The sequence below is a fragment of the Corvus hawaiiensis genome, chromosome 12 (genome assembly GCF_020740725.1).
Source record: "Corvus hawaiiensis isolate bCorHaw1 chromosome 12, bCorHaw1.pri.cur, whole genome shotgun sequence".
Taxonomy (NCBI): domain Eukaryota; kingdom Metazoa; phylum Chordata; class Aves; order Passeriformes; family Corvidae; genus Corvus; species Corvus hawaiiensis.
The window spans coordinates 16,229,471-16,257,211 of NC_063224.1; the positions used below are offsets into that span (position 1 = coordinate 16,229,471).

At 39.7% G+C, this 27,741-nt stretch overlaps 3 protein-coding genes across 9 annotated transcripts in view; 2 read left to right on the forward strand and 1 right to left on the reverse strand.

Moving 5' to 3' along the window:
- Positions 1–1,123: 1,123 nt before the first annotated feature.
- Positions 1,124–1,759, reverse strand: LOC125332337 (bcl-2-binding component 3, isoforms 3/4-like). Its single transcript, XM_048317101.1, has one exon. The coding sequence runs from the start codon at positions 1,757–1,759 to the stop codon at positions 1,124–1,126; it is 636 nt and encodes a 211-aa protein (XP_048173058.1).
- Positions 1,454–21,902, forward strand: ZNF507 (zinc finger protein 507). Of its 2 annotated transcripts, XM_048316730.1 has the most exons (7): positions 1,454–1,512; positions 4,235–6,366; positions 7,498–7,603; positions 12,079–12,193; positions 14,436–14,540; positions 17,600–17,734; positions 17,862–21,902. In XM_048316730.1, exons 2-7 carry the CDS (start codon positions 4,240–4,242, stop codon positions 18,223–18,225), a joined length of 2,952 nt encoding a protein of 983 aa, XP_048172687.1. In that variant the 5' UTR covers positions 1,454–1,512; positions 4,235–4,239; the 3' UTR covers positions 18,226–21,902. The 2 variants fall into 2 exon arrangements, with proteins under 2 accessions (XP_048172687.1, XP_048172688.1); XM_048316731.1 differs by lacking the exon at positions 14,436–14,540.
- Positions 21,903–24,944: 3,042 nt separating this feature from the next.
- Positions 24,945–27,741, forward strand: part of DPY19L3 (dpy-19 like C-mannosyltransferase 3) — a 35,587-nt gene continuing 32,790 nt past the window's right edge. For 4 of the 6 annotated variants that reach the window (XR_007206458.1, XR_007206457.1, XM_048317135.1 and 1 more), the window contains exons 1-2: positions 24,945–25,074; positions 26,215–26,357. Coding sequence is in view for 4 of the 6 variants with exons in the window: in XM_048317135.1 (XP_048173092.1) it covers positions 26,255–26,357 (103 nt within the window). In the remaining 2 variants the exon portion in view is untranslated. Of the gene's footprint in view, positions 25,075–25,215; positions 25,316–26,214; positions 26,358–27,741 lie in introns of those variants that run through there. The other 2 variants (XM_048317133.1, XM_048317134.1) reach the window with 2 other exon arrangements.

Here is a 27,741-nt window from a genome sequence, read left to right on the forward strand (position 1 = left end):
TAAAAGTGTAAAATCTAAATCTGTCTTTTTGTACAATCATACCTGCACAGAGAATGAAATCTTCAACTTAGTCCAGGTTTAATTACAACAGAAAAGAATAACAGTGTATGGAGATGATTACTCATTATCAACCCAGTATTTTTAATTCAGACCTATCAGATCCTAGCATATTTTGATTGGAAAAAGGAGGCTGAGAGTCTTGTACCTACAAGAGTAATTCAATTCAGGTAACTCGTTAATTAAACTATGACATATATAGACATGGAAACAAAGCTTTTAAAGGAACAGGGTCCATGAAAAATAATCACTTTTCTATTAAAATCCTCTGCTTAATATGGCAGAAAAAGCTGAAACAAGTTGCCATTATTATTACTACTACCCTTGACATTGTGAATGCTACACAGCTAAATTATTTTTATTATAATTAAATGAATTTAATAGGTGTTAAGAAGATAGGTTGTATCCTTGCATTTTCCTGACAGCAATTTATTTTTTTAAAACGCCTTATCAAAGCCTTACCAAATATATCTTACCAAGTCAGTGATTGTAGGATAGGACTTGAATTGTCTTAAAACTTCACATAATTAAACAGAGCTTCATAATTCCAGGAGTCAAAGAGAAAAAGCAAAATTAGAGATACCTATTGAAATGATGGTCAAATCCATCTCTTGAGTAATACCTGATTTGACAATGTTTCAAAAACATCGTATATTTCAAAAAGATCATACATCTATGAAACCATTTACAATCATTAACAAATCTATCAGCTGTGGGAGGAAGTGACCTTGCAAAAAGTTCCTACAATTTTACCAGATCCGTCCAAGTCCAAATCTCCACATCCATACACTTCAAGACCCTTTCTGGAAATGAACATTGGATTTTTGAAGTCACTTTTGAAGCTCATTATTCCCCCCATTTTTCAGTCTCTGTGAAATATCTCACAAATTCGCCACATTCCTGGTACGTAGCTCCCAAGGTTGTCCCTGACATGCAGTGTACGTATAAAACTCTGAATTTCTGCCCACTTAAAACTGCTAAACCTTGACAGCTTTAGACCCAAAATGTGGATGTTTTTGAGTTTTTAACTACTGGTGTTTACCATCGAAAACCGTGCTGAAAGAGACTACAATCTTTGCAGTGCATCGTGCTGCCAGGCTTGGCCCTGGATATGGGAATATTGAGGGGTTCTGGTCTGACAGGAGCCGGATCCCATAAATAGTGGAGCTGCAGGGGGAGCACCTGGAGACTCTGACTGAAGTCCCAGCTGCATGGGACCATCCTGAGCGGCTCTGGGCCACACCAGGGCTGTGCCATTCCCCAGTGCCGCACAGGCCGGCACTGTGCCCGGGCCGCCCCGGCCCCGCCGCGCCCCGGCAGCGTCACTGCCCGTCTCCATGGCAACGGGAGGCGGCGCTGACGCGGCGGCGGCGCCCCCCCGCTGGTCACCTGACCCGAGCCCGCGGCACACGTGACAGGGGCTCCATCGTCGCCATCTTGAAGCGGTGGCCGGAGGTGAGGATAAACGGGCTTTTTCTCCGTTATTCCCGGCAAAGAGCCGGGCGGGACGGCCCGGGGCCAGCGGGCGGCAGCGACGGCGGCGGGCGGGCGGCGGCGGGCGGCCGGGTGCCAGGCAGGGCGCCAGGCGCGGCGGTGGCAGGCCGGCCCGCCCGCTCCGGGGCGACGCGCCGCAGCCCATGTGCGGAGCCGCGGGCGGCAGCGGCTCCCGGCGGAGCCTTCCCGGGCCCGGGGCTGCCTCCATTCCCTCCCCTTCCCTCCGCTCCTCACCGCCTTGCCGCCCCGGCGGGCCAGCTCCTCGCTCCTCTCGGGTGCAGCGGCGCCGCTGCCCCGCGCCCGGAGCGCTGCTGGAGCGCACCTGCGGCTCCGAGCGGGGCCCCGCGGGGCGGGGAGCGGGGCTCGGGCCGTCCCGCACGAGGGTGTCCGGCCGGGGCAGTTTCCCTGCCCTCGGGAGCCGCGATGCGATCACACCGCTCTCTCCGAGTCAGGCTGTGCAAAGCGTGGTTGGCTTTTCCTAGCCCTGGAGGCGTTTCGCCCTGCCTCGCCGCGCGGGTCTGGCGGGTGTTGGGCAGGGTGCAGTGGGCAACTCGGAGGCGTTTTTCTCGGGTTTGCATCTTCCCCTCCGGGTCCTTTTGACCTGCCCAGACGCTATATTTTAATTACTGTGTAGGTCGTTTGGACACGTGCTCTCGGGCACGTGTGACTCTTGGGGATGGTCCTGTGCAGGGACAGGAGCAGGATCCGATGGTCCTTGTGGCTTCCTTCCAACTTATTCTGTGATAATTTTTGTACAGTTTTTACCATCCCTCTAAAAACCAAAGTCTGCAACAGAAAGCCTTAAACTCTAAACAAAGAACGACATAGCACGTGTGTACCATAGTTATGCATCTGATAACGGGGATCAGCCCCAAGCATCCCAAATCAATACACGTGAAGGTGCTCTCTCTCTCTGCATTTTTGACGTAGCAACAGTATATGGCAGCATATTTCTTTTATGAAGTTTGTCAAGGATTTTTCTTCCTAGTTTTTATGCTGCTTTCAGGTGTTTTCAGGTAGGGAAAATATTTGCCTATTTAGCATTACTTAAAAAGTTTTAAAAGTACCAAGTGTCATTTAAAGTAGCACCAATTTTTCTTAACTCATTTTCAAGTTGAAAATATTTCAAGTTGACATTAACCCTTAAATCTGCTTTCAGGGGAAAAAGCCAATTTGTTCGTTTTTCATAATGGTTTCTAAACATGTTACAGACAGTATGAAACAAACAGCAAAGTGGGTTCTTTCTATATATAACTGAATTAGGGTGGATTTCAAATACTAGTTTTCAACTTGAAGTATTTAACATGAGGTGCAGATGATACTAAGAAATTAACATTGCTTATATTTATAGTTCTGATGATAACATGAATTGTAAATTGAATGGCAGATGAAGGTAATTTGAGTAGTTCTACCCAGAATTTTTCTGTAGTGGGAAAGTGGCACCACAGAACCTGCTCAGGTGTGTCTGTGCATTATAAGGCTGTATAATAAATCCATAAGTAGAAATGAGTGGATTTCATGGGGTTTTAGGACCAGTTCTGGAAATTATTGGTTTGGCCTCTGTATCTTTCTTGCAAAAACCAAAAGTTAAAAATCCACATGCATTAACTTCATGTAATTTTTCAAAGATGACTGATAAATATCCCTCATGTCTTTATGTTCTCAATTTTATACAAAGTATGTAAAGACTTTGTGTAAAATATATGTATGTATATGTAGTGGCACTTGAATAGGTTATTTCTAGACATTTTTTCAGAAGTAAATTTAACTGTAAGACCTTTTGTCCAGCTCATTCACCCCCCACCCCATAGCTCTGCCCACATCACAAGGTATGTTTTCATGTAAATTTTTGTACATTGGCTTCTAATTTGACCTCCAACACTACCACATTTATTGCCTGTGGTTTATGGTTTGATATTTTTAAAGGAGAGTAGTTGGAAATAGTAACTGCCTTTAGCTTTCCCTCAAAACAGAAGAGAATTGCTCTTTATAACTATAGTACCAAGTGATTTTTCCCTACAATTAAGAAATTGTAGAAACAGCTACAATTAGTAGGTTTTCTAGAAAATTACATGTATAATGAGAAATGTGATTTGACATTTGAGTGGTCTTTAAAGTAGTCATACCAAAATGACGAATGCAAGTAAATGCCAGAACTACTTTTTTCTCCTAACGTTTCAAGGAAAAAATTGCTTGTTTTTGTAAATTATATTGTTGCAAATTGTCATTTGCTTTAGGAGCATTGGTGTATCAAAGTATGTTAGGAATATATTTTCATATCATACCATGCTTTTAAACATCAATATGCCACTTACAGTCAATTGGTATTTTAATGTTTAGCATTCAAATGTGTAGTGCTTGTAAAGAAAAAGAGAATAGCTGGAACACTGTTCTTCAGCTTACACTTGAAAATATTTATCTTGCCCTTGTACAACTTGGAGGCAGCCTGTTGGAGGCTCTCTTGGAATTATTTTCTCCAGCTGTATTGAACAGCATTCACAGTACCCACTAAATGTCCCCAACACCTTTGGCTATTTCTATAGCCGTTCTGAAAAATTTTATTGGATTAGTGGAATTAGGCTTCTATGTTTAGTAGAGAGAGAAATGTAAATGGTACTGGATTGTATTTTCATTATTGTGCATGTATAAATCCTTATTTTTTATAACCTTCCTTCTCGCATAGGTATTATGGAAGAAGGAAGCAGCATTGCAGTATTGATGCCAAATATTGGGGAGCAGGAGGCTGTGCTGATTTCTGAAACAGTCATTGGCCCAACACTGCAGAGCAGTGAAGATCAGAGAAAATGTAAAACTGATCCCTTGATCCACGTCATCCAGAAGCTGAGCAAAATAGTTGAAAGTGAGAAGTCACAAAGATGCCTTTTAATAGGGAAGAAACGTTCCCATGCTGATGCTTCTGCGCAGTCCTTGGACGCAGAGGATCTTTGTGAAATCCCGGCTAAAGCAATCGAGCTCTCAGTGATTGCTACTAAAAAGACTGAAGAGTTGCAAGCAGATTATTTTGTGACTGAATGTCTTCCACAAAGCAAAAAAAAGGTGACGTGCTACCAGTGTGGTCTCTGTAAGTTTCTATCACCTTCGCTCTTAGCTCTACAAGAACATGTAAAACAACATGGGCAGAAAAATGAAGTGATATTAATGTGCTCAGAATGTCATTTTGCCTCCAAAAGCCAAGAAGAACTTGAATCCCACTTCCAAAATCACCACGAGAATGGTGGTAAAAACAGCATCCAGACAAAAGTGCAGCAGTGTGTCAATGTCACAAGTTCATTTCTGCAAGGGCCAGTGGAAGGAAGTGTCAAATCAGGGACTGATCAGACAGGAAATCTGGAATGTAAGGATACAACTCAGTCTGCTCCTGTGCCTGAAGTGGGTAGGAGGAAATGGTACACCTACGAGCAGTATGGCATGTACAGGTGTTTAATTTGCAGGTACACCTGTGGTCAGCAGAGAATGTTGAAAACACACGCTTGGAAACATGCAGGGGAGGTTGATTGCTCCTACCCCATCTTTGAGGAAGAAAATGAAACCACCAGCTTGTCAGAGACAGTTGTAACTCACACGCCTCACAGTGTAGATACAGTTGTCCTTTCTTTGGAAAACAATGAACTTGATATCCATAGTGAGCCTTCTCTTCAGCTTCAGATTTGCAATTCTGAGCAACTGTCGTGTAAATCGCCCGTGGGAACAAATGTAAAAGAGGAAGAGGTATTAAGTGAGTCTGTGGTGCATTCTCCTACTACAGAGGTTGTAGAGGAGACTGTATCAGATACAGAACCAGACAATTTGATAACTGACAGCCTGCTGTCATCAGCACAGAAAATTATCAGTTGTAGTCCAAATAAAAAGGGTCATGTTAATGTCATAGTAGAGCGTTTGCCAGGTGCTGAAGAAAATGTCTTACAAAAGCCATTCTTAATGAACACTGACATTGAAATGGAGAAAAAATTGATCTCAGAGGAGTACTCTGTTACCTGCGAAGAACCTGATGAAGTTTATCATTCAGATGCAATTCAAGAAGTAATAATAGAATGGAATAACAACGAGAAGAAAGATAATGAATTAAGCGCTAATAAAAATGTAACAGCCGATGAAAATGTGCCTCCTGCACGACGGAGGACAAACTCAGAGTCTTTACGACTGCACTCCTTAGCAGCAGAAGCTCTTGTTACAATGCCAATCAGAGCTGCAGAGCTGACACGGTCCAGCCTCAGGGCTCTGACTGGAGAAGATGCTGTGGATGCAGGTGCAGGACAGGGAGGAGCTGATGGCCCACGCATGGCTCATTCTAAAGTGGTGTCCTCACTTAAGGATCCTTCAGAGGAATTCAGTGGCTTAAACCAAAGTGAGTGTGCAATAGTTGAGATAAAGAAAGAGAGACCGGAGTTGTCAGAAGCACCAATTAAAATGGGCATCAGTATGTCACTGCTCACTGTCATTGAAAAACTGAAAGAGAGGACAGACCAGAACGCTTCTGATGATGACATCCTGAAAGAATTACAAGACAATGCCCAATGCCAAAACGCCAGCGATGCAACCATCGCTGGGAGTAACCTGGTGGAGTTCATCCCCAGTGCCGAGCGGCCGTACCGCTGCCGGCTGTGCCACTACAGCAGCGGCAACAAGGGCTACATCAAGCAGCACCTGCGGGTGCACCGCCAGCGGCAGCCCTACCAGTGCCCCATCTGCGAGCACATCGCCGGCGACAGCAAGGACCTGGAGAGCCACATGATCAACCACTGCAAAGCACGCATGTACCAGTGCAAGCAGTGCGAGGAGTCCTTCCACTATAAGGTAGAGCTCTTCCCCGTGCCTGTCTAGAGTAGCTAAAAAACCTGTTTTGCTACTTTTGTAGTAACTGGTGATCCCTCTTTCTAATTTAATTCAGTCTGACATCCTGGCTTCGTTGTAATTACAAGTAGGGATTATTACCAGCAGACCTTGCTGAATATACAGTTCATACTCTGGTTTACCCAATGAAATAAACTTGCTTCCTCACGTAAGTTTTTTTCTTGAGAATTATCTTATGGACGTAATAATACCATGTTGTTTTTCTGCCCACATAGCAACTGCAGGAAGAAATGGAAACATTGAAGAACTTAATACCTAAAACTTTAAAAGAATGCTCAAACATGCCTTCCTGTTGGGAGTGTGCAAATACAATAATGGCAGTTGAGGGCAACATGAGCCACATCAAAGCAGAAATAATTTTCTTTTCTCCACTGTTGTGTTGCTCTGGATATTCTGTAGAACTTCTACTTGAAAGATTACATACCAGAGCAGAATAATACACTTCTGCCATTTTCCTAATTGCTATTTTAAGCATTAGTGAGTTCCTACGTACTCAACTCAGTACTCAGGAATACAGAAAAGATTGCATCAGTATCTAGCTGTAGAGCTGAATCTCTTGGAGGCAGTGATAGTAAAAATTCTGCCATGTTTATTGTCATTTAGTCCTGGTTTGAAAAAAATACACGGGTAGGGTAGCAAAAGGCTCTCTCTTCTTTCTCCTCCCCAAGCAAGTAGAAACAGGACTGGTGTATTCTTAAGTCAGTAAGCAATATGAAAATTGAGTTAATTTTCACACAAGCCGCTAATCTAATACTGCTTTTGGAGTATGATTTTGGAGGAAGTACTCTGGCCACTTGTCTGTGGGAATAAAGAAAGAACAAAATGTATTTTCTAAATAAACACAAATCATAGAATCCTCTCAGTCACTCTCATCAATCCTTTATGTTACTACTTCATGATATTTACTTTATTTGTAGTAAAACTACCTAAGGGATAATCTGTATGTATGTTAATATACATTTCATATCAGTTGTCATTAAAGCTTGAGTAACAGTGTCCCAGGTGATTGCAATATTCCAAGTGATCACTGTATGCTTGCAGTGTATATTTAAACATTAGAAACTGTTTTTTCAGAGCCAGCTGCGAAATCATGAAAGAGAACAACACAGTCTTCCAGATATCTTCTCTACAGCTACAGCTAACAAACTAATAGTTTCCAACGAAGCAGATGACAGAGAAGGTACTGTTTGTATTTACACCTGAAATTACAAAAAGTCACCCATAACATCACTTGTTTGCTGTATTTGTGTAACTGGTTTTAAGAACTCTCATGCTGAAATGCTTTCGTGCCTGTTCATAACCTTAAATGTATGTTCTTTTCAGAGGGCAAAATTTACCATGGTCAATCTTGAAGTGGCATTTATTGTTAGGTAATATATTTTTAGCCCCAGTAATTAAACACTGCATTTCTTCTTGTGAAAAACAACTGATATGCAATATTATTCTGGATTTTTAAGAAGAAAATATTTTTTTCCTTCCTTAGCAGCTACAGTATTTTCCAAATGAACTAAACAAAAGAAAGCCTGTTTTTTTAAGTCACCGTGGTAATGTAGTTTGCTGTCAGCATATGCATACAATGCCATCCCTTCTGAGTTTAGAAATTTCTGTTTAATTATGGTAATGTCCAAAATGAGTAATTTATTTTAGCCCTAGTGAGGCAAATGTAAGACATTCTGAATATGCAACCTGTATCTGTAATAGTTGCCAGGGTAACAGTAAGTATGCATTTTCACAGAGACAGAGAATGGTTTGGGCTGGAAGGGACTTAAAAGCTCATCTCTTTCCAAGCCCTGCCACTACACCAGGTTGCTTGGAGCCTCATGTTTGTTTAATTGAGTATCTGCTTCTAATTTAATAGTGTTTGTTTTCAAAACATAAACAGCAGCAAAAGAACAGAACAAAAACAAACCAAACAAACCCTCGATGCATTAAGCTAATCAAATAGGGGAAAAAATAACCAAATTCTGAAGTTTAGGAGAAAATGGCCTTAAAATCCCTTCTATGCACTGGAGAGCCACTATGTATTATTGCAGTGTGAATGCATCCTCTTCTCTGGTGAGTTACAGCTACTGAAAATATTTACAGCATTTTTATTTTGAAGGCAACACTGTAATTATTACTATTTTGCAATTTTAGAGCTTTATGGATAAATACTAGTAATTAGATAGTCTCTGAACAACTGCGATCTGAAGTATTTCCATTTTGTGCACAAAGCTCTTTTCTGTCCTAACTGTGCTCTCTCATTTGTTTAGACAGCAAAATTTGCACTCTAATTACTATTAGAGTATTATTATTAGTTACTTAGGTTGCAGTGGAAATTTCTGGGTTCTACTCTCTCCTCTACAGCTGCTCAGTGAGTGCAAAAGTTGTTGAAATGGATGCAGTTCCTTGTGAGAAAAGGTACTGACCAGCAGGAGCCAGGGTGGATGAACTTGGTACGTCACAACAGAATGAGTTCCCAACTTTGCCTTCTGCTCTCTTAGCTCGTGCTGCCTCCTTTTCTGGCTTTCAGTATACAAGTTAAAAGCTAATTACCTTATCAGCCTCGGGTAGAATGACTCTTCCTACCTCCTTTTTGCTCTCATCAGTGCAGAAGGCATTTAAATTCAGGAAATTGATCTGTAGTGCTCAGTACATCCCCACGACCTAAGCCTGAGAGAGCCATCCAAAACCCAGGGCGAGACAGGGAAATGGCCAGAGGGTCTGCTGGGAGTGGGAATGTTTCCTATTAAATAGTGGGGGTTTTCTTCAGAATCAATAGCATAAATGTTTTGATGGAAGTGATAGGAAATAAAACATTACTAGTTCAGCAGGTTACAATTATCTACAAGCACAGCTTGGACTATTACTTCTGACAGTGTTTTGTTTGCTGTAAACCATGTTTTTAAAGATGTTGTGACACAGGCATAACTACCTTGCAATGCCTGAAACATGTCAGGTTTGGGGAAATACTGTACTTTTTGAGCTAAAGTCCTGGTAATGTGACTGGTAATGTGAAAATCAAGAGTCCTATTTGCTTCTAAAATCAGTATGTTTCATGAGATTGTTGCACAGTTTATATCCTGATCTTGTAATTTAACTTCCATGAAAGGGAAGCCACTGTTCAAGAAATCTGCCTGCTTTCAATTAATTTAGAGATGTTTTTATAAATATTTTTTTCTCATTATTATCTTATACAAGTGTTACAGCCATGCACTTTAATTGATTGTTTACCCCACATGAAATTTAGTAATGTGGCTTGAATGAAAACAGTTCTCCTTTTAAACTTTTATTAACTCATACTGTGGAATGCTTAAATTATTTCAGAACCAATTTATAATCAAATTGCAGCACCACTGCAGTACAGCAATCTCTTGTCAAACAGATGTCATCCCTAAAAAGCGACACAAAACAAAGAAGTTTATGGCATAGCATCTGTTTATGTGAAAGATGCCTGAGCTGGAACAGTTTCATTTCTTGTTTATGAAATAGTTAGTCCTAAAAGTCTCTTTATTCATCATGGCTTTACAATAAATTAAAAGGAGCATTATGAGACTGGATATGACCGGATTGTAAATGCCTAATAATGAAGGAATAGGGTAATAAGCAGCATTACAGGAGCACCTGTTACTGCTGCTGCAACAAAGATCTGTCATTTCCATATTCACTTGTAGGAGACCTGATAGTCTCCATCCAGAAAACAAAACAGGCCCCAAACCCACAAGAAATAAGCCAGTGGATGGGATGAGGGACACTAGTGCTATTTTGTAACAGCAAGAGATTATGTGATGTATTATAATTTATGTGCATTTTGTGGAAGGAATAAATATAAAGTAGTGATTGGTATAAATAATTGCTCCGAAGTGTGTGCTGCTGGGTGTGAGCCTCTTAGAACTATGCTGGAGCTAATATGTTTGCATAATGCTTTAAAAATCTCATTAGATACTGTTGGTTTTAAACTGCCTGCCCACTGAAATACCAAATTCATAACAGAAAATACATTTGGAAGTAGTTTATTCTAAAGCTGCAGAATTAAAGATGGAAAACCCCTTCAAGCAGAGCACAGCCCCTGCTCTCCCATGGATCTGCAGCCCAGTGAGTGTCCTTGATACAGTTGAGGTCTCCTACATGAATGTGCTTTCATAAAAGAATAATGTAGAAATATAAATTCCAAAGTCCTCAAGTAAATAATGAGGATTGCTTTGGTAATTTACATTAAAGGAAAAACAAAACTAATATATTTTACTCTATGACCATATTGTAGGAAAAATTCCAATATATTTTGCTTTAAGGTTGACTTGCAAAGAGTGGATGTTGTATATTACTTCCATATTATTTCTTATAAGAATGCTAAAGAGTGAGCACTGTGTCATGTTTTAAAATGAAATATAGGAAATATATTTTCAGTTATCTTGATACACACAGAAATACTCCAATTTTATTTCAGACTGTCTTTGCATTCAGACTGCAATTTTATATAATATACTATATTACTTTATATGATACACTATATATTCTTCACAGTAACCCTCTGGGGGTTATCAGCCTTACCTAATTACTTTGCATCTTGAACCAAAAGTACTAAATTTTAGAGTGAAAGTTTAATTAATTGTAATTTTCCCTTACTCTTTAAGTTAGCTTTGTGACTGTATCCATCAGAATAATATATCTAGAACCCTTTCTGGCATAATTCAGTGCCTGCCTGTGGGAAAAGAAATGTCTCCTTAAAAAAGTTTTACTATAATGACTCTTAATTGTTTTGATAATGAGAAAATTCAGTCTAAGGAAAAAAAATGCATGAGGTACAGCATGATAGGCTGGAATGGGAAAATTACCTGCATAAAAAATGCCATCTCTCTTCCCAAGTGTTAGTATCTTAACCCAAATCAGTTCTGTTATTCAGTGAGGGAGCAGGAACAAGGCTGTTAAAGTGTGCACACATCTCAAAGTATTCCAACTGTGCACTCATGGGCACACATTTTCCTATGTTTAAGGAGTCATTAGCCTTTGTCTCTGCAACCAGTAATTTTTCAAGAGTTGTTTTCATTCTGGAAGGAAAAAAAATACTTTTGTTACAATTGCTTTTTAGGAATTTGGACAAGTTCCAAATTACTTATTAAGACATCTGGTCAATATCTCTTTTTTTTATTCTCTCATATCTTTCAGAAATTGTGAGTGTATGTTGGATGATAAAGAGGATTTAGAGGCTGCGGGAGGTCTTTTGTTTTTCTTTTCTCTGTTTGCCAGTTTGAAACTCATACATTCTCAATCTCCATCTTTTCCTTTGATTTGATGCATTCTGCAAAGCAGTGAAACTGCTGGGTTCAGCAGTTCCACATTTTATCACCTTTTGCTGTAACACAGGATTTTACCCAACTGCAGGGAGAAGGGAAGTGTCCGCATAGAGAGAAAGAATGTGTTTTCCTAAAATTTTAATAATTCCAGTAAATGTCAGGGCAGATGCAGAACAGCATGGTAAAATAAACCATACTTTTATTATGTCTGTGTTTATTGCCTGTTTAATACTTTAAAAGTATTAATATTTATTGACGTTCAAAACTATTACTTTAAAATGTTAATTCGTGTTTCTTAATTCAGTTGTGATGAAATTATAATCCGAGAATTCCTTACGATGCTGAGCACAGCTCTCTAAAATAATGGATTTTGTTTCAATAGGAAACAAGTCTTCAGTTCAGAAGCTGTTCAGGTGTGATGTCTGTGACTACACAAGCACAACCTACGTTGGTGTCCGGAATCACCGGCGGATTCATAACTCTGATAAGCCATACAGGTGAGTGCCAGCCACTGCTGGCTGGTGCAGGGCCTGCCTTACCTCTGACAGGGTTGCTGAACTGCTCATACAGTTGGGAAAGGTGGTGGTAAAGAACTGCAATTGCATTATTTTACTGCTAATTTGAAGGAACCACACTTGCTGGTTGAGTCAAACTATGTAATTAAGATTTGCCAATTTTTCCAGAGTGCATCTTTTGCTGTGGCAGTCTACTAGTTGTTTTAAGTTTGAAGCATTCACATGTGGAGAGGAAAATAATTATAATATTGCACTTTGGCCAACAGTAATAATATATTTCTCAAGAGTCCTTGCACACCTAAGTTCATTTTGGATTTGCTTTGTTGCAAAAATGTTCTCCATTGTCATATTATTGTTTTACACATCATGCTACAGAGTGTGGCAAAATTCTGCCCTTGTCTTGTCACCAGCTGCCTCATCTTTTTCAAACAATAGTAACATCCTCACTTAGGATCATATTTTGTAAGTTTTCTACAAGGGTACCATATGGATTTAGAGAGAAACTTGGGTATCTAAAATCACTTGTAATACTACAGCTGAGGTCCCCAGCAAAAAAAAAATAAATCCTGCATTTTCCTATTGGTTGCTGCATAAATTCCTGCAAATTCAATCTCTGCTAATTCAGTGTGGATCTCTGTCCCTCTCTAGTGGCTAGAAAATAGATCTGAGTCAATAGACTTTCTCAGCAATACATCTCTATCTTTAATGTAAATTCTGGAAACTCAACACCTTGAAATGCTGAGCTAAGCCAGGGACTTTCTCTTTTGGATAAACAGACCCAGAAGATGTGTTGTATTTTGATTTGTGCATTATAATGACACCCCATAACATTGGCAAAAATTCACAAGATGTGTACTCAGAGAGCAAGTGCGGAATACAAATAGATTGTTTTTCTCCTCAGAACCTTCACTATTACCATTATTTATTACTTAGTGGGGTTGGAGCAGCAGATACTGTAGAGTGTCTTGTACGTGGTAGTTTTCAAATTGGTGTGAGCAGCCTGTTTTGATTTAGGAACCCTTGGAAATTTTCCACTGGCGATACAGACTGCTGCATACTAAATACAAACCTACCCATCTGCCTTGCTTCTCTTACTATTTTTTCATAAACCCCTTAGACAAATCTGAAAACCTGGCAGGATACTTAAGCCACAATCTGAAAACCATAATGATCCAGTATTTATGGTATTTCTCCTGAAACGTGAATTCCTCAAGCCTTCCATAGTATCAAATAGCAACCTACTATATTGCTGCCATTCTGAGAGCTGTAAACGTTTTATTATTTGTTTGACAACATGTGCTGGAAACTAAGGTGTACAGCCTTAAATGATATGTTTTGGTAGATTTGATACGTTTTGGATTTTAATATTGCACAATTAAATCCTTTCAAAAATATAGTGAGTATTCTCAGGCTAAGTATCCTGCAGTCTCAAACTGTTTCACGCTATAGATCAGACTTTATAACTGGACATTTTATCATTTCAAAAAAGAAACATCTGAAGTTTTAACGAATACATATAAGAATTTTAGCTGAGCTTTATGGTTTCTGTTTTAATATGGTAGATACAGGAGGGTTGTGTGGTAGTATATTGATATTTCTTAATAACATGTATTGGTTTTATACAAAGACACTGCGACAGAAGTAAAAACAGAAAAGAAAAAATTAAATGACGTGATGTGACACACTTAGGGCACTTAAACCTGAATATGTTCATCTTGTCACTGACTTCTTTTTCAGCAATAAAGCCCTGAAACTTGGATGTTTTATTACTAGTTTGGCTTTTACAATGTCATGAGAACATTGCTGTTGCATTAAGTACAACACACATTCTTGAAGAGCAAAGCTCTTGTCTAAATACACTCCATCCCCTGCAGCTCTTAGGGTCACATTGTGCCTTTGGTAGGGCTGCACCCAGTCACCTACATCCGCACTTCCCTTGTACTCAGTGATGCTTACCCACATCAGCAGAGATGTACGAGAGAGATTTCAGGAAGAAACATAATCTGTATGCCTAGTGATGCTTGCTGAAAGGTGGAGGCTTTTTTGGGCTGCAGATGATTCTCACTGCCCAACAACTGCAGGTCAGTCATTGCTTGGACTTGTGTAAATATTGTTAGTCCTCAGCTGTAGTCTTTCTAGGTGCCTTTGCATTCTCGTAGATTTGGGTTTGCAACAGTGTCAGCAGTGAATTGTCAGATTAGTTCACTTGTTGTTGTCTCTTCAGATGTCGCGTGTGTGACTTCGCCACCACAAATATGAATAGCTTGAAGTGCCACATGAGGCGGCACCCCCAGGAGCATCAGGCAGTGCAGCTCTTGGAACAGTACAAGTATGTAACGGGGCTCATGTGGCAAAAAGCTCTGACAGCGGGGATTTTGTTATGTTAAAGCAGTGTTCAGATTCTATTACCTTCCCTCCTAGAGTCATTCTTTGTTCCACATGGTTGTTTGGGGTTGTTTGGGTTTTTTCGAGAGACGTTTGCCATGGCATTCCCAGGTGATGCTTCTGCTGGCTGATTAAACATGTCTATGACTTCCCTCTGGGAGAGTATTCAGCTTTTGCTTTCCAGAATGTGGTGGTTGCACACAAACTGCCTAGAGCAAGTAGTTTCTGGGCCATGTTAATTACCTAAGCATGCCTGGAATTATTCGGGAAATTGTATGTGCCAAAACCATGCTGTGGCACTTCTAACATTTAACATTATAGATGGGTAAATTCCAGTATCCAGGAATGTTCCCTGGCTTTGTTTAATATCCCAGTCTAGGCACAGTCTTTGGATGTACATGTCAGTTGGAATCCAGGTGGGCATTGCCTAGTTAAGAATTAGTATGAATAGTCATTAAGTGATGAGTGTCCCTTATAGTCTGTCCATAGATATGAGTGGTGTATATATATGTGAGACGGTTGGCATAAATGTGTAATTGTCTACTACTAATGTGCAACACAAAAATGAAGCTGGGAAAGGAAAGAAAATTGTGAATATTCTGAATATTTCGTAGTGGAAGATTTCAAAGGCAATATGAAGAATCCAGATAAAGCACGCTCACATAAAGATTTCTTCTCAAGAAAAGCTGCTTCCACAACTTAAACGTGCTTCCACTGCATTCTTCCCCAAAATGTTCCTAGAAATATTAAGTTCTATTTGCTCAGCTGTCATACTTCCCACACTATTGCTGAGTGCTCTTCATATTACCAGAGATTACTGAAAACCTCCACACTTTGGTCCCTGATCCCCAAGGAATTAATCTATCCAAAGCTGCAAGATAATTGTTTCCTCAGTGTGTCAATTTAGAATACACCTGAACAGTAAAGTTTAATTCAGCACAAGTCAACCAGTAGGGCAGGTCATGCTATGGTATTGAAAGCCTTACACTACTAAACTCCATGGTAAATAATTTTGTTTCTCTGAGAAAGTGTTGCATATACTGTAACTACACTGTAAGTATATGATCATTAACTGTAGTGCAGCATGCTAAAAGCCGTTGGAGTTTCTGTCTGATTTGAACTGTATGCTAAAATAGTCAGCAGTATTTGGCTCACAAGATACTGTTCTCAGCAAAGTAAATTTTATTAGTAAATCACCTGAGTAAATTAATGAGCTTCAAAAAATGAGAGTATTTAAAAGGGGATAAAAATGGACACTGGCCTGTGGCTTCATTGACTGTGTTCCCAAACCACTGACCAAGCAGTGTTAGTGACACAGAAAAATCATATGTATGGTAAGACTAGCGGGCACATTAAATGGAATTGATTATTTGTTGATCTTTGTGTTTTACAAAAACAAATTATTTTGGCCTAATTTTATCTATAAATTAACTATAAGGTCTGCCTTTTATGTAATGATATATTTTGTTACAGCCTTATTAGAGCTATTATTCCCAATCTGAGAATGCGCCCACCTATCTTTGAAAGCATCCATTTTCTTTGTAAGGGTCCAAATTAGAAGGAAAAGGGACAAATAGGATCCTACATTCCAAATCAAGCAGTAGAGAAAAGTGAGCTAGAAGGACATGCCTTTTGTTCCCCAGCAGGACAGAATTCTCTTGCTACATAAACAAGGTAATGTACCGTGCTTTCACTTCACTTGGGAGATTTTTGCTGTTCTCCATAGTCTTCTGTTGAGCAGAAACAGTTTCCTGTATGTGATTATTTGCAGGGCATTTAAGGACTATACCCTACTGTCATTAAGAAAAGTCGTAAAACCTTACTGAATTTAGTGTACAATGTGGTTTCACGTAGGCCTTCCTGGGTTTCCAGGTTATATTTCTGAAAAGGGCTTAAAAACTTACAAAATCATACTTGTATTGTGGTCATTTTAACAGATTCATCATAGTAACACACTGGGATCCCATTGCTTGAGCAGAGATGCATTCCTAGTTACAATTTATTAGAACAAGGTCACCTTTGATTGATTCTGATCTTTTCCATGGGATTTGGGGAACTGAATCCTTCCAAAGCAGCAGGTAGCTGAGCAAAGTAGCTTTTTTTGTCCAAAAGACAGATCCTGCTCTGATGTGATGCAGTATCACTCATCCTCTTCATGCTGAGGTGACTAATTTATCATCTTAGAAAACACAGAGAAAAGCCTCCTCTGATGTATATCTGTGCATGAAAAGGGTTATACAGGACTTGATCAGTCTTGGGGTTTTTTTTGTCCATAAATACACACTACTCTCTCTGTAAATAGGATTTAGTCTTCAAGATTTTGTTCTTTACTGCATAAGATGGTGTTTTACAGGGAAATAGAAAATTTAGTGTTGTGGTACCGGAGCTGATGGAAAACTCTATGGGGAAAATGATGACTTGTCTGCATCTTGATCTGTGAATATATTCAGAACGTGACCTGTCCTCAGCAACCTGCTGTAGCTGATCCTGCTTGAGGGGCTGGATTGGACTAGGCAACCTCACGAGGCCCCTTCCAACTTCAACAGCTCTGTGATCCTTAATAAACTACTACCTTCTACAGCAGGAAAGACTTTATTAGTTCAATTGACATAATTAGTGCTAATTACACAGCTCCTGCTTGGTTCAGAGCAATGGCAGAGAGCTCACTACCTCCCTGCCAGATGTTTCTGCACTTGTCAGAAATACTGCATTTTTGAAGAGCTTAAACAGTTTCAACAGGCCAAACAGATAAGATTTTAATTCAGTTGTTTAAGAAATAAAAAAAATTAGACTTAAAAATTCTCAGACCCTAAAAATAGTCTTAAGTTTCAGGATGAAACCTTGCAAAGTAACATGACTGAGTTACGGAACTGAAAAGGGGGACCAAGAAGGTTCACATGGATCTCTCTGCTTACTCATCCTTTTGGAAAAACTAAATCATTACTCAACTAATAAATTTTAACTTCTAAATGTTTCTTTTTCCTTCTCCATTTTTTCCCCCAGATGTTCTCTCTGTGGATATGTATGTAGCCATCCTCCATCCTTGAAGTCCCACATGTGGAAACATGCAAGTGACCAAAATTATAACTATGAACAAGTGAACAAGGCTATTAATGATGCAATTTCACAAAGCAGTAGGTATGTCTGATTTACTGTCAAGCCCTGTTATCTTTCAAAAGACCAACCCTGATCTAAAATAAAGTTCCTATTAAAAAGTAACAGCTGTATATTTTAATACTTGTTTTTGTTTTTATTATTATTTCAGATTTCAAGGACAGCTCACTGACAAAACCTTACTGGAAGGCACAGATGAAAGTACAGTACCTATACTAGGAAGTTCAGACAACTTGGTGTCTTTTACAGAGTCAGTTAACCAGACTACAAATGAAATTTCAGGTTCTGATGAAAATGAAAAACCTAACTTGATGAATACCTCATGCAGTTTAGAAAAGAACTCCACTCTACCCCATCTTGGCACAGAATACTGTGTTCTTCTCTTCTGCTGCTGCATTTGTGGTTTTGAGTCCACCAACAAAGAAAATCTGCTGGATCATATGAAAGAACATGAGGGTGAAATCATAAACATCATTCTAAACAAGGACCATAGCACGGCTCAGAATACAAACTAGGTGAAGCAGTAAGTTAAGAGAGGATTTCCTACAGTGAATATTTTCTTTCTTTGCTAATTTTTGCCTGAGAAACTTGTTAAAGAGAAGAATTGCAAGCAAAACTTGATTCCCTGTCCTGAGTTCGTTTCAGTAGGAGTACAGTGTTTTAACCAGGGCCCGATGAATCATTTAAGAGATAAATACAAGGTGTGGAGAATGGAACGATCCATTTTAACCTGTTACTTCTTTATATGGTGCCAAGAATGTAGGATTGTTGGTTTTCTTTTCCTGTCAGGTACTAGTCAGTAATAATGCATCAGCACAGTACTTTAAAACCCAAAGGTGTGAAAGCTTTGAATCACTTGAAAAGCTTTTATCTTCCTCCCTCTTTGTTGTTTTCCAAGTAATTCAGCAAAGAACTTTTTTACCCTCTTTTTTGAAAGATGATGTGGCAACTGATCAGATAAAAATGTTACAATATGATCTTGTAAACCTCCCTGCCTGGATTCTGGAAGGTGGGGAGAGGGGAGGTGGGCCAGGGCATGTGTGTGTTGCATGCACACACAGGAGTTCCATTTTTCCCAGCCTATTTTTAGGTCCTTACAAACTCCCAAGTCATTTTTCAACAAAGACTGCCATCCTTTCCATCGATTTAGAGCAGCAGGAGGTGAAGGGCCTAGAAGCATTTTGTTAATAAGTGTTTGTTTGATTGGATCCTAACTACAAAACTGCTGTCTTTTCAACTCATAGTGTGTAACAGATTATTTTTTGTAACAATAACCTTGTTGTTTCTTCATGCTTTTCTTGACACATTCAGCTGAATTATTTTAAAAGAGAAAAGCTTATAATGTCACTTCCTTTTTTTGGTGATTATTTTGCTGTATGGATGAGCAGTGTTTTTAATGACAACAAGATATTAACAATAATTGCCACAAAGTGATGCAGATTAAATCTATGTAGATTCCAAAAGATGTAGGTGAGCACAAATTGAGATTTTGAGAAACGCCTACGTGCTTTGGCAATCTTTGAAATGCCACTGGCTGGCCAAATTTCCCACTTGTCTGCCAGAGCTGTAACTGTAGAAATAATGAGCTGAAAGATAATTTTCGTGTAGAAAATCATATTTAAAAAAAGACATGGCAAACAATGTCCTAAGCCAAAGCTGTATCCAGTCACTTATTAAATAAATTTTACTAGTGCCTATAGTAGAGATTGATAAAGGGAATTAAAGATTACTTTGTTGTCTAAGGAACACACAGAAATCTCACCCTTATAAAACCTTTAGCTTCTAAAATTACAGTGTGGGGCTTTCTTTGGTTTGTTGTTGTTTTTACAGTTACAGCAGTTGGTAGTAGTAGATACTCATCTGTGTATCAGTGTGGAATATTATTATACTGGCTAATTAACTGACAACTTTGTTAAGGTTATAAGGTTGGCTACTTAATTTTTTGAAAGTTTCATCAAGGGAGGTAGTAGCACTTCCAAAGAAGCCCTTTAGCAGCCAGATTTAAACTTTCTAGTTCAGGCATGTATTCCTGCTTTTAGTGAATGGCAGACGCACAGCAGCTTGTCTAGCGCTGAAATGGGGATGCAGTGACCTGGTTTTTAGTAGCTCAGTACTTATAAAGTTCCTTACTCTTAGGAAAACAGTGGTTTCTGTTCCTTTATTTACACCTTTCTGCCAGCAGAAATCAGCTGCAGCTCTAAATGTGAGAGGCTGGCACATGGAGTGTCTGTATTGTGCTAGCACTGCCTGGAAGTGGCAACCAGGAAAAGAAAACAGTAACAGAAGTCACAGCTTCATTGAAGCAGCACAAAACGTAGAGGCCAGGGTAAAAGCACTAAGACTTGAAGTACATTTGATATTTGTTTTCAAGAGATTCCTCAGTTTGACGACTTCTTTTGGGTTAAATAGATATTATTTTGTTTATAAATTAGATAGCAGAAAGTACACATTTGACTTGAAGAATTGGTCAGGATGTAAGGTCAAAGCATTTTTGTGTTGAATTTTTGAGATACTTTAAATACATATGTGAAGTTAATTATACATTATTTTCAGTTAATAGTTATTTTTCATATTCTTACAGATGGATTTTACATTTGAAAAACACATTATTTATTTACATGATCCCAAATTCAAGTGGAGATAATGAACTTTTAATGGGATATTCATGCTGTCTTACTGACACTGCTATTTTACCTTCAGCATAGAATTAATGTGAAAATACTGCATTATCTGGAATATATCTCAACTTCCTCATTCAGAAATCCCACTTGTTGGAAAAATTAAAGGACAGTGAGATCCCTAGTAATGCTAAACTACCAGTCAGTATTCACAGAAACAATATTTACCACACTGTTATTTTTGTGTAATTATGTAAAAGTTGCTCAGCTAGTGAAAGATAAAAAATGAAAAACTTTTATTCATAAGCTAAGAAGGAGATGGCAGTGAACCAAGACTTAAAAAGCCAGTAACCTTGAATGGAAACGAACAGCTCTGGTGTATGTGGAAGCCACACTTGCAGCACACTGCAGTGCACCAGGAATCAGTGTCATGGGATTACTAAGCAGGATGTGTCTATTCACAGTTGTTCTTTGCCATCCTGTTGCTTTGTTCTTTTTGACCATGTGTTTCTGTAAAACAGTAGAAAGCTACTTGTCTCTAAAGACCATTATCAATCCTAACAAATGCCAACAAAGAATTCTTTCCCATATGCACAGAGATTTACTTTTTTTAGCTGTCTCCATGCTGCTTGCAATTAGTTACCCACTCACAATTCCCATGGACTTTGTCAGAAGTTCTGCATGTGAAATAATTACAGACGTACAGTTTTTCTGAAAGCAAATTGTTTCTCAGGTTATCTGCTTTCAAAAGTGTATGGTTGGCTTGGTTGCATGTTCTGTAAGGGGTTTTAAGCACATTTCAAAGTCACTAACACTGCAAATTTCCCTTTTCTTTAAGCTTTTAAACTATTTTGTCTCTTCAGTCACAGCACTATCGGTGATCAGCTATTCACGTGCTGTTTGTTTAAATTAGATTTTATTCTGTGATACAAACTGTAACTTGCAGCTTTTTTTGCAATGCCTATACTTCCACTAAAGAGCAAACTTCATTCATACTTGGCTGTACTGAAAAATAGGTGCATATTTTATCTTCCTGATTAATGCTTGGCCTGGAAAAATAGAGTGGGATTCAGTCAGAGTTATTGTATTTTCCTCTTTCATAAGCACTTATTTAATCATTTGAAGAAATGTACAGTTGGTGCTCAAAAGTAACATTTGTTAAGATATATTTAATAGAAATTTACATTTGCATTTGATATTCATGGACATGGGTACATGTATTTTTTTAAGAAAGGTATTGTAACACTATGGCACTGCTTTTATAGCCAAAGTATAAAAAAATTTAGAAAACTGACATGTAAAGACTGCAGTTAATTCTGATACTGTATCTTACAAAATAGGATGAGTTTTGTTTTATAAAGTTATCCAGCACATTAAAGCTGCATGCCTTAAGCTCTCTCTAGGATTGTGTTCCTGATAGGCAACTCTTTGGAACTATGAAGCAAAGTCTGTAGTACTACTTTAACTACCTTCTGGAATACTGTACAATGGTAGAATAATTTATTTTGCTTTACAGGAGTTTGTCACGTATTGACTTTAATATTGTATTTTGGTAATAAACTTTTTTTGTTAAACGCCTTAGTCACTTTTATTTGGCTTCTATGAAATATGAATATGGAAAATCCAAACACTGAACCAGTGTTTAGAGAGAGGGAAATCAAAAAGTATTTGAAATACTGTACTGCCATTTCTTATTCTTGTATGAAATTATTAGTATTAGTTGTTATTATTAGTTTTAATACTGCTAATACAAGTTTTATCAAAGTAAAGAAGAAACATGAAACTATTAAGTCAAAATATTTCTAAGCCTGCAGGCAGTTAGGGTGGCACCATGCTGGAGGAAAGAACTGCAAATTCATAATGAAACTAGTGGGAATTTTTTCCCTTATTTCAATAAGAGTGAAAGCCTTAAACAGCTTTTTTTCAGGTGATTGACTTTTGCTTTTCCATCACATAAGCTAAAATATATCTTGAAACCTATTTTCAAATATACAGCATATTTCTTGGCTTTGGTGGAGCTTTTCTTCCCATCTTTCTCAGGAAAAAAATAGTTGGTGTTGCTGGGGAGAAAAGAGATAGTATGGCCAGAATACCCACTGCTGGTATCAGCCTGGTTTACAGTTACATAAACAAGCAATCTTTCGCCATTTTCTTGTTATTATTAGGGCCCCGGGCCAACTATGTTGAAATAAAAGCTGGAACTAAAACGGGTTCAGATGCAACACTACAGAATGCTGTGTCATGCAGCTTTTTCACATTTCCTCTAATGCAAAACCTGGGAAAAAAGCTCTCTCTAGTAGGATGTGACATTCAGGTATGATCCTGTTCACTGGGCTAAACACCTCCCTCACTTCAGCTGAATAAAGCACAAGACCCTCATCAGAAGTTTCTGCCCCCCCATAAATACCCTGGTTGTGTGTGATCACAACTAGGACTGGACCCGGGCTGGCTGGGTCCTGTGATGACTGTAACACCCCTGGGAACTGGGAGAAAAGGAGCAAGAGCCGCGCCACACATCAGTGGGATTTAATCACTCTGTCCTAGATCTTTGGCAAGTGTGTAGGGTTGGAATTGCTGCAGAAAGCTGATGCACCCCACTGTGCTTTTGTTTTGCATCCCTTCTGGGCATGTTTGGAAAAGAGCTGTCACACTGAGCCGCTCAGGAAGGGAGACACCATTAGAACTGATCTGACCTAAGATTAGCTGGGTAACGAAATTCACAATGGGTAAAACTAAGATTCTTTTGCCCAAAAGCAAAAACCTCAGGACCCAGACAAACTTTGAAAGTTGAGAAAAGACAGAAGCCAGAAATTTGGCATTTGCCACACACCACACGGCTGCTCAACGGCAACTCAAAATACTGCAGGTTTAGACTTAAAACTTACTGGGGCAGAACTTGAGTCCTCCTGCTGTTCTAGTTCATGGTGGCTCTTTCTACAGTACTGAATGTGGCAATCCAAGAGAAAATGCAAATAAATTAAATCTCAAGTTTCTTCCAACCATTTCCTGTGCGCAGTGGTTTGTAGATGTTTGGCATTTGCTGGGATTATGGATAGCTGGGTACTAACACGAAGACTTCGCTACTCGATCTAGTTGGAACAGAATGAGCAAACAGAATATTGTTAAATATCCTTGTGTTATTTTGGCAAGTAAAAAGCCAGTATTGTAACAATACAGTAATGATACAATAATCAGTATTACTGATTGCAAGCCACAGTCTGGTGAATTTTAATTTACAATTTTCAGATATTAATATCAATCTGGAAGCTCTTTAGTTTTTCTGTATTCTCATAACTTGAAACATTAAATTTCTATCAACGGACATGTTGCCTAAATAATAAATTGCTTCAGTGAGAATATGTTAAATAATAACTCCATTTTTTTTCCTAGTGCTGTACTTAAACATTTATTGCAACAGGAAATGACTTATTAAAATATACAGAATTGAGGAAAAATGCATTTTTTATTTCCCCTATCTAATCTTCTGCTATTTAAAACTCGAACAATAGGTGTTAGTATTTCAAAAGGAAGGTGACAGCTGAACATTTAGATACATTAACAATTATAACAATTATCTATACATTTACATTAACAACTTTGTAAAGCTGTGTAGGTTTGTATATTACACAAACTTTTTAGTTCTAATAACACTGTTCTGCAATGTAGGTTGTGTTAGTACTTCAGGAATGTTAGTGAGATTTGTACTGCTGGTCCTGTGCAATCGTTCCCACAAAATGGAAAACTTAGCTGAGCATAGTGACTTACCACATACAAATCCATTACATCCATGCACGGTGTCATAAAACACAGGAGAATTAAGTAAACTCCCGCATTCTCAGGGATTTTTAAAGCTCTTAACCGATTATGTTTTCTAAACCATTTCTGTAACCTCTTGTTCTTGTAGAATTTACTTTACATTGGCCTCTTTACAAATAGTGGATAAGTAGAACCAGCTTTCTGTGATAGGACCTGGAGTCGGTTTGTTGGTTATGGCTTCATGGGGCATAGTTTTTTCTACTATAACTAAAGACAGTGCAAATAAAACTTACAATAAAGACTTATTGCAGGGGTAGGTTGTAGCCATTAAGTAGAACAAAGTCTGGTATTGCCGTTATCTTCCAGCTACAAAAAGTCTTTTCCCCCTTTAAACGTTTATGGTGCAGTTAAGCAAGAAATACAGTGGAGCTTATAATGAGTTGAACAGAAGACGCAGCTCTAATTTCAGTTTTTAAATCACAGATATATGGTACGGTATCGGGAGGGCGGATGGGGCGGGGGAGGGCGGTGAGAAATACATTAAAAAACACTACAAATAAATTCTAGGGCACTATTTTAGCACAGCATCCTCCCCGCCGGCTGAAGCCCAGCGGGACAGCGCGACCCTCGGGGGGAGCGGGCCCCGCTCGCGGGCCCCACAGCCCCGTTCCCAATAAGGGATGCATCAATCTAAACCCTCACCGTCGCTCGATGTGCCGGATTTCCGCCGCACGCCCGCCCTGGGGAATTCAAACCAGCGATGGAAAGGCAGTCGGGGCGGGGGGGCTGGGCCTGTGACGGGCGGCTGTGCCCGCCCCGGCTCTCGGTCTCCGCCCAGCAGGGCCGAGCACCCGGCGCCGCGCCCGCCCCTTCCCCTTTCCCTTCCCCTTTCCCTTCCCTTCCCTTCCCCTGTCCCTACCCGCGGCGGGGCCCGGGCGGCTCCCGCAGCAGCGCCGGCAGCAGCGGCCGCGGCCCGCGGAGCGCCCGCAGGTACCGGGGCGCGGGGCCGGGGGAAGCGGGCGGGGGGAGCCGCCGCGGGGCCGCGCAGGCCGCGGGGAGGCCCGGCCCTGCCCCTGCCCCGGGCCCGGGGCTCCGTGGCTGCGGGGCCGGGGGGGTCCCTGTCCGCCCCGGCGGCGCCGAGCCCTGCGGCAGCGCCGTGTGAGGAGCGCTGGCACCGCGCACAGCGAGCGGCGAGGGGATGAGCATCTTGCCTTTGCTAATTAATTGTCAGGTGTGCTACAAACCAGCTCTTCCAAACCGTAAGCTCGCGTAGTTCCCCATGTGTTTTCCCAGGTGTGTGAGGAGGAGGCGAAGCTAATCCGCTGTAAAAGCATTAAACAAAGTTACGTGGTTGAGGCGTGTTCCCTGCAGCGCTGCCAGCAGCAGCCAGTTACACCGGTGGCAGCGCAAGGAGCAGCTGTTGCTCGCTGGGGATGGAGCGGATTTGTGCCTTCAGGGTGGGATGGCATTGATTGCAGAGTGGCGGGGCGAGAGCAGTTCTGTGTATGGACCGTGCTCAGAGAGCTGAGCGCACCTGGCAGTTGATAGGGCAATGACTGGCTGAGCGTCTTGTCTTGTGATGTTCTCAAATTCTATGGTATATAAAACATCAAGCTTTTTTTTTTTAATGTTATCTCTAGTTTTTTATAACACGTGTTCTCTGGCATCGTTTTTGCATGTTTTGGCCCCCTTTATTGGGGATTTCCTGAAAGCCAGGGTTTAAATGATTGGCTTAATATTTTAGGCACCCAACTAAAAAGACTGATTTTTCTTTGAAGGGCTCAGACTTTTTAAAAAGGGGGAACCTGGTGTGCATTTTGAATCAAGAGCTAAAATAGTGAGGGCAGTCAAAATAATGAACCATTCTGAAAACCTGTTCAAGAGTATGTAAAATAGTGAACATAAGTCTTTATAAACTTAGGATAATGCTTTCTATACTTTCACTTGCTCTCTGAGTGGTACAGATTTAAAGAAAAACCTTGCATTTTGGTAAGAGACTTTAGGTATAGTAGAGTTCTATAAGTCAAAGTCTGCGATGTCAGTAAGATGTGGTTCTATTTTCACATATTTCATACAGTATCAAGTGACTGTTTGGGTAGGAAGATGCATTGCTCATGTGTGTCCATTTAGGAGTCAGGCTGAAGAATAATGAATTAAAGTGACTGGCATCATGACAACCATAAGACAGAGAAGGGTTGGAAAAGGCACAGAAGCAGCTGAAGATCAGCCTTCAGAGGAGACAAATGTGAAGCCTGATGGAAAAATTCTGTCTGGTGGGTAATGAAAAGTGATGTTATGGCTTTTTAGTAGTGTTTAGCTTTTGATCTGTCCTAAGCAAAGGTCAGAACTAGGTATGTACCAAATGCATTTCCATGCTTGAATATCACAAAATTATTTGGATGACACAGAGGGTCTCATGTAGATTGCTGCATGTCAGTCTTGTCTCTATTTTAAAATCCTGATTTAAATTGGTGAGAACAATTCTTTTTCAGTTCATTATCAGTGACACACTATCAAATTGTATGCAGCCATCCAAAGTTCTTGAAAGAATCCCAGTCCAAATCATTGGTAATGTAAAAGGATTTGAAGACAGCTGATGAGGTGTCTTCATCTTAAAAATAGGCAAGTTGCTTATAAAATCTGAATTTAACTGCAAACTTTTGCTTTTTAATTTACAGGACACTAGTTCAGTAAATTTAAAAGAGAGACATTAAGTGTCTTAATTCCAGGATCTGTTTAAGTAATGAAATTCTGAAAACATTTTTGTATGGAATTATAGCTTTAGAGCTGACAAAGTTCATTGGTTTTGGGGAGATTTTTAGATTAACTTTTTCTAAGGGATGTTTTGATCTAAATTCTAAATGTTTCTCTGCATTTGGGCAGGTGAAAGGAAAGTTACATGGTTGTTTCTGCACAAATACACTTAGGCTATATACAAAAAGGGAAAGTGATCATAGTTCTGGAGCCCAGCCCTCAGTTCCATGGACTTGCATGGTTGGAACCCTTAAGTAGATGTCACACACAGTATAAAACAGCCATTTCAAAGACACAATTCCAGATCACTAATCCATATTAAACCTTACATCAGCTTTATAAAAACAAACAAAAACCCCAACAAACTCAAGCCCCAGGAATGTAAGTGTACAGTGAAGGGCTGGAGGTACCTAGAAACACATCCTTTCTTTCCCATCATCCCATCCCTGATCTTGCTCTGATGTCAGCAGGAGGCCATCTGCAATTCAAAGCATGACACCATTACCAAAGGCTGCTTTGGCTGCTGCTCAGTCTCTTTGTGGGTATTTAGAGAGGCTTCTGAACCTTCACTGTTGTTTTTCACAAAAACCGAGCAAACCACCCAAAAAAGGAAGCCATTTTTAGACCTGTGAAGGAGACAGGAATTTCTTGCTTTGTGATCAGTCATCCTGTATTGATTGAATTTAAAAAGTTCTGGAAGATATTCCAAATCAGATATACAAATTAGTTATGGCATCGAGCTAAAATTGTGTAGGATCGTGGTGATCTTAAATTTAAAGTATACCAATTGAGGCACACTTTATTTCACTTTGTATGTAAATAAAATACTCTTGATTTTCCTATATAGAAAATAAAAAACACATCTCCATAAAGATGTGTTAAAACCAGGTGTCCTGTTACCTG

Excerpts from the sequence above, each read along its gene's own strand:
- LOC125332337 (XM_048317101.1), bottom strand. The coding sequence starts at position 1,759 with ATGGAGGCAGCCCCGGGCCCGGGAAGGCTCCGCCGGGAGCCGCTGCCG.
- ZNF507 (XM_048316730.1), top strand. The coding sequence starts at position 4,240 with ATGGAAGAAGGAAGCAGCATTGCAGTATTGATGCCAAATATTGGGGAG. Across the intron at positions 6,367-7,497 it reads AGGAGTCCTTCCACTATAAG|AGCCAGCTGCGAAATCATGA; the intron begins GTAGAGCTCTTC and ends CTGTTTTTTCAG. Across the intron at positions 7,604-12,078 it reads CGAAGCAGATGACAGAGAAG|GAAACAAGTCTTCAGTTCAG; the intron begins GTACTGTTTGTA and ends TTGTTTCAATAG.